At 40.3% G+C, this 13,886-nt stretch overlaps 1 protein-coding gene across 25 annotated transcripts in view; it reads right to left on the bottom strand.

Moving 5' to 3' along the window:
• Positions 1-13,886, bottom strand: part of NEB (nebulin) — a 272,007-nt gene that overhangs the window by 89,680 nt on the left and 168,441 nt on the right. For all 25 annotated transcript variants that reach the window (XM_040357978.1, XM_040357987.1, XM_040357983.1 and 22 more), the window contains 16 exons: positions 13,282-13,386; positions 13,081-13,185; positions 12,891-12,998; positions 12,434-12,547; positions 9,152-9,349; positions 8,928-9,032; positions 8,176-8,280; positions 7,956-8,063; positions 6,093-6,200; positions 5,865-5,972; positions 3,614-3,718; positions 3,412-3,516; positions 3,179-3,277; positions 2,965-3,075; positions 898-1,002; positions 497-601 (listed from right to left, as the gene is read on the bottom strand). In XM_040357978.1, coding sequence (XP_040213912.1) covers positions 497-601; positions 898-1,002; positions 2,965-3,075; positions 3,179-3,277; positions 3,412-3,516; positions 3,614-3,718; positions 5,865-5,972; positions 6,093-6,200; positions 7,956-8,063; positions 8,176-8,280; positions 8,928-9,032; positions 9,152-9,349; positions 12,434-12,547; positions 12,891-12,998; positions 13,081-13,185; positions 13,282-13,386 — 1,794 coding nt within the window. The remainder of the gene's footprint in view (positions 1-496; positions 602-897; positions 1,003-2,964; positions 3,076-3,178; positions 3,278-3,411; positions 3,517-3,613; positions 3,719-5,864; positions 5,973-6,092; positions 6,201-7,955; positions 8,064-8,175; positions 8,281-8,927; positions 9,033-9,151; positions 9,350-12,433; positions 12,548-12,890; positions 12,999-13,080; positions 13,186-13,281; positions 13,387-13,886) is intronic.

Raw genomic sequence — 13,886 nt, 5'->3', positions numbered from 1 at the left:
TATAATATAATAAATAATTATAACAAATAATAATATAATTATAATAAAAATTATTCAATAATGTAATCAACTCAAAATCACTGAAATTTGCTCAGTTGCAGAATTGTCGCTGTCATTTTTTTATGACGAATTTCCCCACAAATCGCTATCGCACAATTCTGCAAGTGATTATAATTTATTATCGCTGTTTTCTAGTTGTGGATTCAGCGAGGCTAACCCAAGTCTGACTCTGGGTTACCGATCGCAGCACAGAAATGTAACCCCGAGTCAGACTCGGGAATACCGCCAGGGGGGTTAAACCTCATTTGCTATGTAGTTGCCCACTGCATTTTTTTGTTTAAGTCTTTCTGTAAAATCTCTACATCCTGAAAAATATATAAATATATTATAAATATATATATTCGATATATATTCGATATATTCTATATATTTATATAAATTGTTTTTTATAGTTTATAGGCAACCCCCAAATTCATTACATATATGGAAATCTTACCTCGCTGACCAGGTCCTTGACGTGTTTAGCAAGTTGGAGGTCTTGTGTTTGTCCAGCAGCATGGTGATGGGGTCTCTCTTTAGTTGCAACCTCTGTGTATATGTACTAGAACAACAAAAAAAGTGAAGATTATAATAAGCAAAACTTCATATAGCCTTCCTCCACACTAAAACATAGTTCACCTTTTCACCTTTTTTTTTTTTACAGATGGGAACTCATAGCCTGTTTAGAAGAGTATGCAGAAACATGCAAGAAATCCAAATCACAGGGGGTAGTATATCCTAGCTCAGCTACACACTAGGTAAAGTAATATTAAAACCCCACCATATTTTCTTGATTCATTGCTAATTATTCTTTTTATTAGTCATTGAAATAATGTATGGCCAGTTGAGGGATCTCACCTTGCTCTGGAGCTCTTGTCCTTTCTTGGATCTAACAAAGTCGGGAGTATCTAGTACACTGGTGTAGATTGACTTCTGCTTGTTGCCAGCAGCTCTGTAAACATTCTATAAAAATAGAAGGCAGTTCATTTTAATCATAAGACACAAAATAGTACACGCAGAAAATAATGTTGAGATTAAAGAGAACCTAAATAAATATACTGCATCAAATAAGCTCTTGTGCATGCATGCTAAGCAATATATAACTGTAACACTTCCAGGTATTTATTACCTCTCACACAGATCACAGAACTATCCTTAACAGTGCCTTCAACTGCTTTTTTCTCCAGAAGGGTAGCACTATCTTTGTTCCTGGCATTACCCAGGGTCATCATTGACTTCCTGGTTTGAGATGATGGCTCAAAAATCTGAATCATGTAAATCTTGGTGCCTACCACTGACTCTTCTGCTGTGACTTGCTACTGAGTTACAATGTTGCAGTCTGAGCACTGGGGAAAATGGAGGCTATGGAAAGGCTTCCTCCTGCTTGCAGCAGACTGATGACATCATCTCAGCCTAGAAAAAGTCACATGTCCGGAGCTCAAGAATGAATTTTTGGGCAAAACTTTTTTTTCCCATGCTGTGGGGCTGTGCCTGCACTGCATGGGTCAACTGCTAGTTTTGTCTAGGGGTGAGCAGAAAGCCTATATTCACCCGATCCTTCGGAAAACAGCGCTCACCCGCGGTCCAGCATTGGACTGTTCCTGGTCTATGGGGCCTGCTCTGAGCATGATGATGTCAGGAACAGTCCACCTATTGAAGACTGCTGGAGCGCAGGGCTTCTGTTCCAGTCTTGTGCTGGGAGGTTTAGAGGATCAGTAAGTATACTGTATCTCCGCTCTCCTATCCTCTAAAAAAAGAAACAAGTAGTTAACCAGTGCAGTGCAAGGACAGACCGGAGTTGGGCTTTAATAATAGAAGCTGTTTTGAAATGTTTTACTGTTGATGATATATTGTGACAGGTCAGGAATTTATTCACTTGTGAAGTTGCAGAATCCAACTTTAAGTTTAGGTAATTTGAGCTTTAGATTCCATGTATCTCTATGTATCAGACTTCAAGTTACAGAATGTCATCCTGTGTTTAAAAATTGAATTCTAGAAAATAAATCAAAACATGTATGTAGGTTGTAATTGCCACTGAATACCTTTAATATCCTTCTTGTTCTGTGCAGTCCAGTCTGTATTTAAGGGATAGCTTACACTAGCATTAGCCCTCTGAAGAGTGATCCACGGTGTATATGGAGGCATTATGTCACCTCCTCACTTCATATTTTGAACCCTCTAAACCAGCACTACTTTGCCGTAACTGTGTTGTCTGAAACAGGTGCTTTAGCTGAAGAAAAAGTGGTTGCCTTATGCAGTTCTATTTGACGCCAAACACACTCAAAAGCTAGGTTACAGAATGTGAGGTCAGGCAGACATTCAGTGACCTCTGACCTTTGAAACTGCTCATCAGTAAATGTTCCTATTGTCTTATCCTAGTGGGTAAACACCCTCTCTTGTCTCCTTATGTCTCCATATACAGTTCAAATCTCAGCCGGTTCAGCAGGAGTTCCGGACAGGATTTAAACTGTGTATGGGCAGGCTCAATGTACCAAATTGATCGATCGATTAGCTTGGGTGCAATCAGTCTGCCAGATATCTCCAATGTCTCGGTAGGAGGGTTTCCCCTGTCAGCACTGTCTGTGTTGATGGGGGACTCATGCAAATTTCTTTCCTGCAACCCGTGGTTGTCTATGGCTGAATAGTGCAGCCATAGCGCCACTGTGTAAAATTTGCACTATAAGGAACTACCTAAATCTGCTGCATCAGTAAAACTTCCAAAACAGGCAGCAGCCATTTTTTTATTCAGTGCAGGCCGTTTTAAAGGGCCATAAGGACAGAGAAGTGACCCTAACCCTTTATTAATTTCTCCTGACTGTGTTGTAGCGCAAAATGCTTATCATTTGATATACATGTCTTGGGCATGTACTATATTGACTTTTCTACATTTGCTGAAAAACCCATGTAACTAGATATATTACTTACCTCGCTTAGATGTGTTTTTAGTTCCTGAACAGTCCTGTATTCTGGGGTGTCCAGTACCACACTGTATTTGTCCCACATCTTCTTGGCAGGGGTGGTGTATTCATAGTGAGACTGAAAAACAAAGGCACAAACAGTTTAAGACAATGATAAACTTTGTAGACAAGAATGTCTTTACTACTACTTTTAAAATGCAGCACACATAGCATTCTCTTACCCAGAGCTTGCGCAGGTCACGAGCCCGCACCATATCTGGAGTGTCATATAGGAAGCATCCAAGACCTTTCAACCACTGCAAGTCTTCCTTGTACTTATTCTAGGGGAAACAATAAAAAATAAAAAAAGGTTAGCTTTTGTTATGTTGTCATAATACCACTTTGTTAGGTGTTCTGTTGAATACAGATAACAAGAAATAAACAAAACAAAACAACGACTAAAAAAATCGCTTACATCGCTGGTTATTTCTCCAACATAGCGGCAATGAATAGTCTGTGGGGTGTATGGCATTGAGATCATGTGACCTTGCAGTTTGAAATAGTCAGATTTGTACACCAGCTGCAAGACAAAGGAAAGGTATGAGACAGTGAACTGGGTATTGTCATAAAAGATGATCTGTTGTCCTTTATCAGCAAAGAATGTTATCAAAACCTACATCACTAATGGCATCCTGTGTAGCTTTGACTTGGCGGATCTCTGGTGTATCTGGAGTTGTATGTATTTTATCCTTCTGCTTGTGATACAACTGACGGTAAAGCCTCTGAAATATGAGAAAAGAAAAACATACTTTATTAGAAGCATAGATAAAACTTAATCTGCTTCCCTCCGCTCCTCTCCTCTTCTCCCCACTGCTGTGGGAGATGTTTCAGGATGCAGAGTGGGGGAAGGGGCTAATCATTATGTCATTAACCAGCCCCTTCCTTTTCTAAATGAACAAAGTGAACACATCACATTCTGTGTTTACTTTGCTTCAGGATGCTGCTTAGCACAGAGCATTTCCTATTCATTCACTGTCCAGTGCAGCTGAGTCTGCAGAGAAAGGCACGTGTGTTTGAGCTTTGGGGTGCACACTGTAATGCAATAGGCTGCACACACCTATGCACCTAAACCATCTGGTGCCTTGGGAAGGCAACAGCTTAAATTTCACACAAGTAAGGTAAGTCTTTAAAAGCTGTGGGCCAGATTCACAGAATAAGTACGCCGGAGTATCTGCTGATACTCCGGCGTACTTTCAAATTTGCTGCATCGTATCTTTATTTGTAATTCACAAACAAAGATACGACGGCATTTGGCTAAGATCCGGCAGGCGTACGGCTTCGTATGCCTTCGGATCTTAGGATGCAATACTTCGGCGGCCGCTGGGTGGAGATCGCGTTGTTTTCCGCGTCGGGTATGCTAATTAGCTGTTTACGGCAATCCACGAAGGTACGCGCCTTCGTCGCATTCTCTTACGTCGTCGCTAGTCGGCTTTTCGCGTCGCAAAGTTACGGCTGCTATTTAGGTGGTGTAACAATAGACAGCCCATGTTAAAGTATGGCCGTCGTTCCCGCGTCGAATTTCAATTTTTTTTTTTGCGTAAGTCGTCCGGGAATACGAAAGTACGTTACACACGTCGCCGTTCAAAACATTACAGCGACGTCATTTCGCGCAAAGCACGGCGGGAAATTTCAAAACGGAGCATGCGCAGTACGTCCGGCGCGGGAACGCGCCTAATTTAAATGGTCCCCGCCCCATTTGAATTAGACAGGCTTGCGCCGGACGGCTTTACGCTACGCCACCGCAAGTTTACACGCAAGTGCTTTGTGAATCAAGCACTTACGATGAAAACTTGCGGCGGAGTAACGTAAAGGACATACGTCACGCCGCCGTAATTTTTTGTGAATCTGGCCCTATTTTTTTTAGCCAAATCCCTTCTAATCTACAACTTAGGTCACTTACCTACCAAAAGACAGCTACTGGTTACCTCTAGGACAACATCTTCCTGGCAACAAGGAGCCAACTAATTGTGCTAGGTCTGTTACCTTCTTTTATGTAAGGATTTCAGTTTAACTTACTTAGGGCAATGCTATTATTACAGATGTTTACTGGTGGAAAATTAGAAAGACAACACATTCAAGGGGAGATACTGCAGAAATTATATCTTCCCTAAAATTCTGAGCCAGGAGTCTCAAGAGAGCTACCAATCAGCTGACTTTACTCTCAGAGGAGGTGAACTATTTTAACTTTAGAAAGCAGAGGGTCTAAAACTAGCCTTTACCAAGAAAGAGAGAAAAAGTTTAAACAAAATGAAGAAAGTTTCAACTTTATAAATTTGAAACCTTTGTTGAAAATAACATAAATCCTTGTCCAGGTTGGTCAACATCAGCGCATCCACCCAAGTGCTGATTCAGCTTGCTCACAGAGTGCTGAGTGTTTGAAAAAACCCTTACCATATGCAGTGTGATGCTGCGTACACACGGTCGTAATTTCCGACAACAAATGTTCGATGTTCGACGCATGCTCAGATTCATTGAACTTAATTGTAGTATTGTACGTGACTGTGTTCTTGACGTTCGGAATTTCCGACAGCATTTGTGTGACCGCGTGTATGCAACACAAGTTTGAGCCAACATTCCGTCGGAAAAAATCCACGGTTTTGTTGTCGGAATGTCCGATCGTGTGTACACGGCATGAGACATACAAGAGATTACAATGTTCATGCCACTTTTCTAATAAATTATATTTTTCGCACCCCTCAAGATTTACATTACACAGCTTGCTGAACTACACTGTTTTAAAGTTAAACATATTTATACAGGACTGTTTAACAAAAGTACATAAGTATGCTGCTGTTAGTGAAAAATAGACCATTACACAAAGAGCAGGCTCCACAGGTATGACTGGAGAAAGAATCAATGACTCCTTACCTCATTAAGGACTTTGTTGACATTCTTGATGTTGATAAAGCTAACATTATCTGCAGGCAGGGTGTAGGATTTAGCCTTCACATGTTCATAGAGTTCTTTGTACTTCAGCTATTTTGGCAAATAAAAACAAAGGCAGATGTCAGAACACTATTTGTAGCAAAATTGAACATGAGCCAGCATGCAGTTCCTTGTATTTTGTTGGAAAATCAAATGGTAGAATATACTCACATTGCTGCCAAGGATCTGAGCTTTCTTGGCTTGTACAATGGATGGCATATCCTTTGGAAGACTATAACCTGTGGGAAGGGATTGGACGCTGGCCTCCCGGTACAGAGTCTTGGAAAGAAGATAAAAAAGGTTAGTCAGGAAATTACAATTAGGATATCATATTATTATGTCTATTTTTCATCTTAATATGTCTATTTACTTTGTTAAAGCAGTGGTTCACCCTGCTGAACAACATTTCAGCATACAATTCGGCATCGTAGCGCGAGCTACAGTATGCCGGTCTTACATTTTTTATCCCCGTACTCACTGTTTAATCGTACCTAGACGATTCCGTCTGCCGCGGGGAATGGGCGTTCCTAGCAAGAGGGAGGGTGATTGACGGCCGACTCTGGCACGTCACGCTCCCCGAAGACAGCCGGAGTAGGTCTCGGCTCTTCACGGCGCCTGCGCACAGGCTATGCGCAGGCGCCGTGAAGAGCCAAGCCTATTTCGGCTATTTCCGGAGAAGCGTGGCGCGCCAGAGCCAGCCGTCAATCACTTTCCGTCTGGATTGGAACGCCCATTCCCCGTGGGCAGTCGGAATCGTCTAGGTAGGATTAAACAGTGAGTACGGGGATAAAAAATGTAAGACCGGCATACTGTAGCTCGCGCTACGATGCCGAATTTTATGCTAGAATAAAAAAAAAAAGTTTTTTTTTTTTAATAGGGTGAACCCCCGCTTTAAATATCTTAGGCCCATCTAGCTATATTGTACGGATTTGACTTGTATCTATCTTTTGCACTTTTATGGTAGATTGATGTTTAGTGCCAGAAAGTTCTGTATACAGTTTTTCGGCATAAAATTATTTTTTTGCAATATTTTTTTTTTTGTATACAGAATATGAATTACATGGGTATACAGAGTCATAAGGCATACCATTTAAATTACACTGTTGAGAAGATAGATGACAGTATTAATTATTGCATGTATAACATACATGTGATTAAGGTTTTTGAAAAACAATGTTTAAACGGTATAAGTTGATAACTTGAAGTCTAATAAAACCTTTACCTGCATAATGTGGGTAAAGTTACCGAACGGAGCGTTATAGTTTATCTCACGTATGCATTAGGGAGCTTGTCAGTTATATTGTCTGTGAGAGTGTGTGTTTTTTGAAGGATGTACAAGGTATTTATATAATAGATAGTTCTTGGGAAATGTTGGATTTGTTGTTTTGGCATAAAAAAATTAGTACATGTGGTGTGCACTCATTGCCAATAAACGTATAAAAATTACTTACAGTACTTTCTTAAACTCAAAAATGTCATAGTCCTTTACCAATCATTTGCCTTGTTGTAAAACTTTCTGGATATAGAAGCTAAGAGTTGGAAATGTTGTCATCTTTTTATTGCTGTCTGTATTACTACTGAGAAGATTCAACCTTCTATTTGTCCTAGTGAGCTATGTCACTGTTACTGTAAGTGAGGAAAATTGTTCCAGTGGTGAGACTTTTTGCAGCGTCAACCATCTAAAAGAGGATATCTTTCATTCCGAAGAGATCTCCTCTAACTTTCTGTTGTGTCAACCATTTAAAAGAGGATTTCATTCATTTTGAAGAGATTCCCCCCCACTTCCTGTTGCATCTACAGAAGTGGGGATAACTCCCCAATGTGACAGATAGCAATAAAAATATGACAGAGATTTAACCATACGCTACTCTATCCAAAACGAATTTGACTAATCTTATAACTAACTGTAATGCTGAACTTTAACCGTAATGCTGTGTATTTCTTATTCATATGTAGATTTCGTTTTAAATGTGAACTAGTTGGCACACCTTTACATCTCTCTATTGTGCATGAACAGTAAAGGGACACACTCACATCACTTCGTATCTTGTTGGCGTTGCTGGCTCTGTCCAGTTCAACTGTGTTGGTGCTGGAAGTAACTTTTCCTCTAACATTCTTCTCATAGTCAGAGTGATATACAACCTGAGAAAATGAGACATATAAATTGTGACTTTTGAATTTTAATTCTCTGAACAATGATGGGGATATATGAATAGTTTCATGACGCTTTGTGCTTTACGTGAACAATACTCACATCGCTGCTTTGTTTGCCACTGGTGACAGCCTGGACGTAGACTGGAGTATCCACCACTGAGGAGAACTTCTTCTTCAACTCTTCAGCTTTAGCTTTGTATTTGTACTGTTAGATAGAGATAAATTAAATTTGTGTTACTCATTTTAGAAATGTTATTCTGCTAGACCCCCAAGTATCAGTGCCCTTAGCCCAGTGTTCTGGGATCCTATGTGTTTGTGTGCCATCATTCTTGGACCCAAGTGAAGTATTTATAACATGTCAAATGATCTGTTCTCCAATTTTTTGTGATACTTTTGTTTGTTTCTGGTATATTTTTTTGTCATAGATTAAACTAATCTCCCCCTCCACCAGTACCACTGTTTTGGGACTTACCATATCAGTGTCATGATGGCCTTAAACCATACTCTTATTGTGCTGTTGTTGTAGATCTTAAAGGGTTAATTTCATAAAGCAAGACATTTTCATTTAGCATAGTGAAGATGGTGAAAATTCACTTTGCAAAGAATACCCAAATAAATGCAAAGAAAAATAACAAAACAATATTTTTGCTTGCATATGATTGGATGATGGCAATCAGCAGAACTTTGCTTAATTGACTAAGCTCTGAGGAAAATTCCCTTGCAAAGAGAACAGTCTATTTACCATTTTGGTTTACTAACAGTAATACTTAGCAGTCAGACATTTTTGAAGTTCTGATCTACAGATTTGTTCCTACAATGTAGTGCAGAAGTATTCCAAGCTATTGCACTTACCTCACTGCGGAGGTCATATGCATGTTTGGCATGCAGGATCTCAGGTGTGTCCCAAACGAAGCAGCCCACTCCTTTCAGCCAGTTCAGATCATCCTTGTACACAATCTAGCAAGTGGAAAGAACATGTTTTAGTATTATGACTAGTACTCACAACCATAATGTTATGTTTACTTAAAAAAAATATATATAAAACTGTCAAAGCTCAACATAGTCCTGCTACTCACATCGCTCAGCTGGTCATTGACTTTGCGGACATGGACGTTCATTTGAAGGTCAGGCAGACAGATCCATTCATGAAGATATTTCCTGTAATCGATTTCACTGACTTTGTCTTGTGTCTCCCGGGCAGAAACGATCTCCAACATGTCAGGAGCGATGTGGATCTTCGCCTTGTTCTTTTCATAGGTCTCTCTGTATAAACGCTGTCAAAACACATTTAAGAATGGATGACAAACAATTTTCATGTACTTAGCAGTTCTACCACCCCTTCAGTGCATGCTAAAAGGGACAGATCCAAATAATCTGAAAAAAGGAACTTGCATCTAGTGATGTGTGAGAAATTCACCCTCCCTTCTTGATTTTCTATTAATTTACATTGCAGGATGAGTTACATTTAGTAACATTTAGTAACAGATTAGAGTACCAGGTTACTAGTTCTTACTACTGGGGTTCCAAGGAGACACAAGATGTCAGAGGGTAGTTTAGCTGTAGGTGGATTGACCCTTTATAGTGTAACTAAGTACAAAAATGTATTTGCCGCTTTAATTTATTTGCCACTTAAAGTGGCACTTTAGTCAGAAAATGAAGTCCTGCTAGATCATTTCAGGCTGGCCCCTTTTCTAGGTATAGCCAGGACCGCCATCAGGCCCGGAGGTCCCCAGGTGCCCGGATGGCCACCCCCTTTAAAAAAAAAGGGGTCCGGAGGTTCCCAGGGGCCCGGAGGCCCACAGGGCCCCAGATGGCAACCCCCTTGCTTCTCTGCTCCAGGAGGGCCCATGCCTTAAGCTGTGTAAGGGGTCCCATAATTCCTGATGGCGGCCCTGGGTATAGCTATGTAAAACATTAAAAATAAGTGCCTGTACTGTTTAAAATCCAGTAATACACTGCCTCACACTGCTCTGCACATGCTCAGTTGCGCTCAGTTTGCGGAGGCTGATTTGCTGACAGCCTTAAAGTGGAAATATCCTCCTATCCATTACAGCCAAGGAAGCTGCTTCTGTTTGATCCACAGCTGCCATGGTGTTGCACATGGGATCTGTTATGACACCAGCCATTTGATGGTTTGACAATTTGGTTGAGGACACTGTAACTATTTTTCTACTGTTTGATTGATTGGGTTTAGTTCCGCTTTATGATTCACTGCTGTTTGGTGCTGTGGAATTCAGCAAAATGTATGTTTTTTTTTTTTTAGTACCCCAAACGTCTCATTTAAAGCTGGTGACTGACTGTAACTTATATGTCTTTTTTATTTTGCCGATACATACTCGTCAAAGTGGAGTTCTGCCCCCCCCCCCCCCCCGGAAAAATATTAAAATCCCCCCCCCCCACACTCGAAAGCTGCCAAATGTGGCACTTTAGGGGGGAGGAAGCAGATAAGCAGAGCTTACACTTTTGGGTGGGTGTAACTCCGCCTTATGTCAGTTTATTTAGATTAGATACTTTATATGTGTCAGCTGTCTGATAGGTCTTTAAGAGTATAATTTAAAGCCTCCTCTCTAGTAGGAATACAGACTTAATACAAAAGGCTATACATGCACAGCCAGCTGTCATCTGACGTTTGTATCGTGTTTGAGTGGAAGATAGCGATGGACTGGTGTCACTCAAGTTACTGTGTGGAGGGTATAGAGGGAATTGCTTCCAATGGGTTGTATACCAATTGTAGGTGGTAGGTGATATGTCGCGTACACACGATTGGAAATTCCGACAAGAAAATCGTGGATTTTTTCTGACGGAATGTTGGCTCAAAATTGTGTTGCATACACACGGTCACACAAATCTTGTCGGAAATTCCCACCGTCAAGAACGCGGTGACGTACGACAACCCGAGATCAATGAAGTTCAATAGGTAGTTCGGCTCTTCTGCTTAATTCTGAGCATGCGTGTTTTTTTGCACGTCGGAATTGCATACAGACGAGCAGATTTTCCCATAGGAACTTTTTCCGTCGGAAAAATAGGGAACCTGCTCTCAATCTTTTGTTGGCCGAAATTCCGACAGCAAAAGTCTGATGCAGCATACACACGGTCGGAATTTCCGACCAAAAGCTTGCATCAGACTTTTCTTGTCGGAATTTCCGATCGTGTGTACGTGGCATTCTAACTATTCTTCAAGAAATACAGCCCTGAAGAAGCGGGAGTCAATTCCCCGAAACGCGTTTACATTTATCTTCAATAAACAGCTATAAAATTCACCAAGTGACATTTTTTGGGACATCTGACATTTGTTTGACATTTTGGATTTATACAGCACATTCACACGTATGTGCTGTATAAAGTATGGCCGTCGTTCCCGCGTCGAAATTTGAAAATTTTTTGTCCTTGCGTAAGACGTCCGGGAATACGAAAGTACGCTACGCACGTCGCCGTTCGAAAAAATGACGTCACTTCGCGCAAAGCACAGCGGGAATTTCAAAACGGAGCATGCGCAGTAGGTCCGGCGCGGGAGCGCGCCTAATTTAAATGGCACACGCCCCTTTGAATTACGCGGGCTTACGCCGGAGGCCGCCAGCGTAAGTTTTCATGCAAGTGCTTTGAGAATCAGGCACTTGCGATGAAGACTTGCGGCGGTGTAACGTACTACGATACGTTACGCCACCGCGATTCTACGTGAATCTGGGCCTCACTGTATATACATATTCACTAAATGTGTATGTATTATGTGATATGCATTGATTTATTTGGCAACCATTGTGAACAGTGGCTTGTGCCAGGCAGGACAACTCCTGTGTAAGGGAACCTTATTCTGAGGTTCTCATTTAACTTGCCAAACTGGTCCTTCATACCAGATGAGGAGTGTTTTTTTTTATATATGCTTCACAGGCATAAGTTTTAAAAAAGCTCATTATGATCAATTACATGGAATGATTACTATCACTTGAATCGCACATGCATCCTTGAAGAAACAGACTTTGTTTAAAGAAATGCATTGGAACGAAATCAGGATATGCAAGATATTTTTTGTGAGGCCTACTTTACAGCTATGAGATTGTAATAGGACTTTTTACAGTTCTAAAATGTGAATGTCAAAACACCCTCCTTTTCATATGTAAAAAAAATGGAATTCCTTTTTAAAGTATTGATTTTTAGTGTTTACATACCACAAAATATATATAGATATATGTATGTAAAAAGTGAATAATTTCATTTGACTTCCTAATTATTTTCTACCAATTCTTTACCAATTTATTTTATCACTGCTTCCATGCTAGAAACATAATAATGTGAAGTGTGTGGATTTATTTGCAAGTAAATATTCTTTAAAAATGATGCAATAAGATGAGGAATCTCACATCCAGGGGGAGTTTTCCAACTCTGATACATCTTGCTGTGCCTGGATCATCTTGGATACCCTTTGGCAAAGTATAAAGTGCTTTAAACTTCTCGTATTCCTCACGGTACTTCAGCTAAAAGGAAATAACCAACAGTTAGCAATTTAGCAATGAGACCCAGAGAACAATTAAAGAAATATCAGCTTGAAGGCATTTGGTGCTAGCATTGGTGATAAGCAGGTCTAATGAAAATTAAAGCCACACATTCAGAGGGCATCGAGATGTACAGTCATGATCCAATTAACCTTCCATATTAAATTTGCCACTGTGTGGATAAACACAATTCTTAGACAAGCTAAGTCTTTTTTATTAGACTCACTAATTGCTGTCTATTATGAGTCGAGAAGAAAACGAAAATGTCTTTTTGTAATTTTTCTCATCATAAATTAGCTTTAAACAGTACTGGTAGCATACTTACAGCACTGGCAATGTGCTTGTTTTGCTTAGCAAATGCCAAGGACACTGTGTCCGCAGGAAGCTGGTAGCTGGTGGCTTTGATAGTATCCCAGGCTTGTTTGTACATGTTCTGAAGAATAAAAGTTCACTTATTAGGAAACTGTAGTTATGGGGCTTAGCCACTAAACTCAAAAAATTGCATTGATACTTACATGGCTGAACAGATCCTTCAGGTTCTGAGTGCGGTTGTAGTCTACAGTTTCCAGAACAGTTGTGTATTTCTCCTTGTTCTTCTCATAGTCCTCTTTGTACTTACGCTAAACAGGAAGAGGGTTAAATTGCATGATTGTAAAGCACATTAAACTGCCAGTCATGCGTTGTCCATTTCTGGACCATGGACCAATGGTACTTACGTCGCTGGCGTTGATGGCACTTTGAACAGCTGTGACGTACACAGGAGTGTCGGTAACAACGCTAAAGTTCTGGTAATTGTCCTTGCTTGCTTTCTGGTATTTAATCTACAACACATGAAGAAAGTAAGTATACATGTATACTGTATATTTTTTCCAATAAGAGCAATGTTCATCCTGTTATAAGACTTTTGCTAATGTTAGTGTGATTCTGTGAGAGTGCAAACATGCACAATTGCCAAAACAGGAGGAAAAACTAAAGTACCAGCAGATAGGTACTTAGAGATGGGATGCATTTCCATAGTATTAAAGGTAGGGTTTATAGCATAAACCCATTCCTGTCACAACCCTATAAGTAAAACAATGAAATATATATATATTTTTTTTTACAGTGAGATAGATCACTGGGGCAGGAAGTAAAAGGAAAATCTCCCCAACAGGGACCAAGACAGCGATAACCACTTAGGGAGATTGCAATCTTTCCCCACTCTATCCAGAAATACCAAAAATAACAGGTTTTGGGGCTTAGATGACATGCTGGCTCCCTCTCTTGCTCACTGCTTTTTTTCATATTTTACATAATTATAGTTAATGTTTTTTTTGCAAAC

The sequence above is a fragment of the Rana temporaria genome, chromosome 6 (assembly GCF_905171775.1).
Source record: "Rana temporaria chromosome 6, aRanTem1.1, whole genome shotgun sequence".
In the NCBI taxonomy this organism is placed as follows: Eukaryota; Metazoa; Chordata; class Amphibia; order Anura; family Ranidae; genus Rana; species Rana temporaria.
The sequence above is the reverse complement of the archived record's forward strand: the minus strand, read 5'-3'. Positions and strand labels throughout refer to the sequence as shown.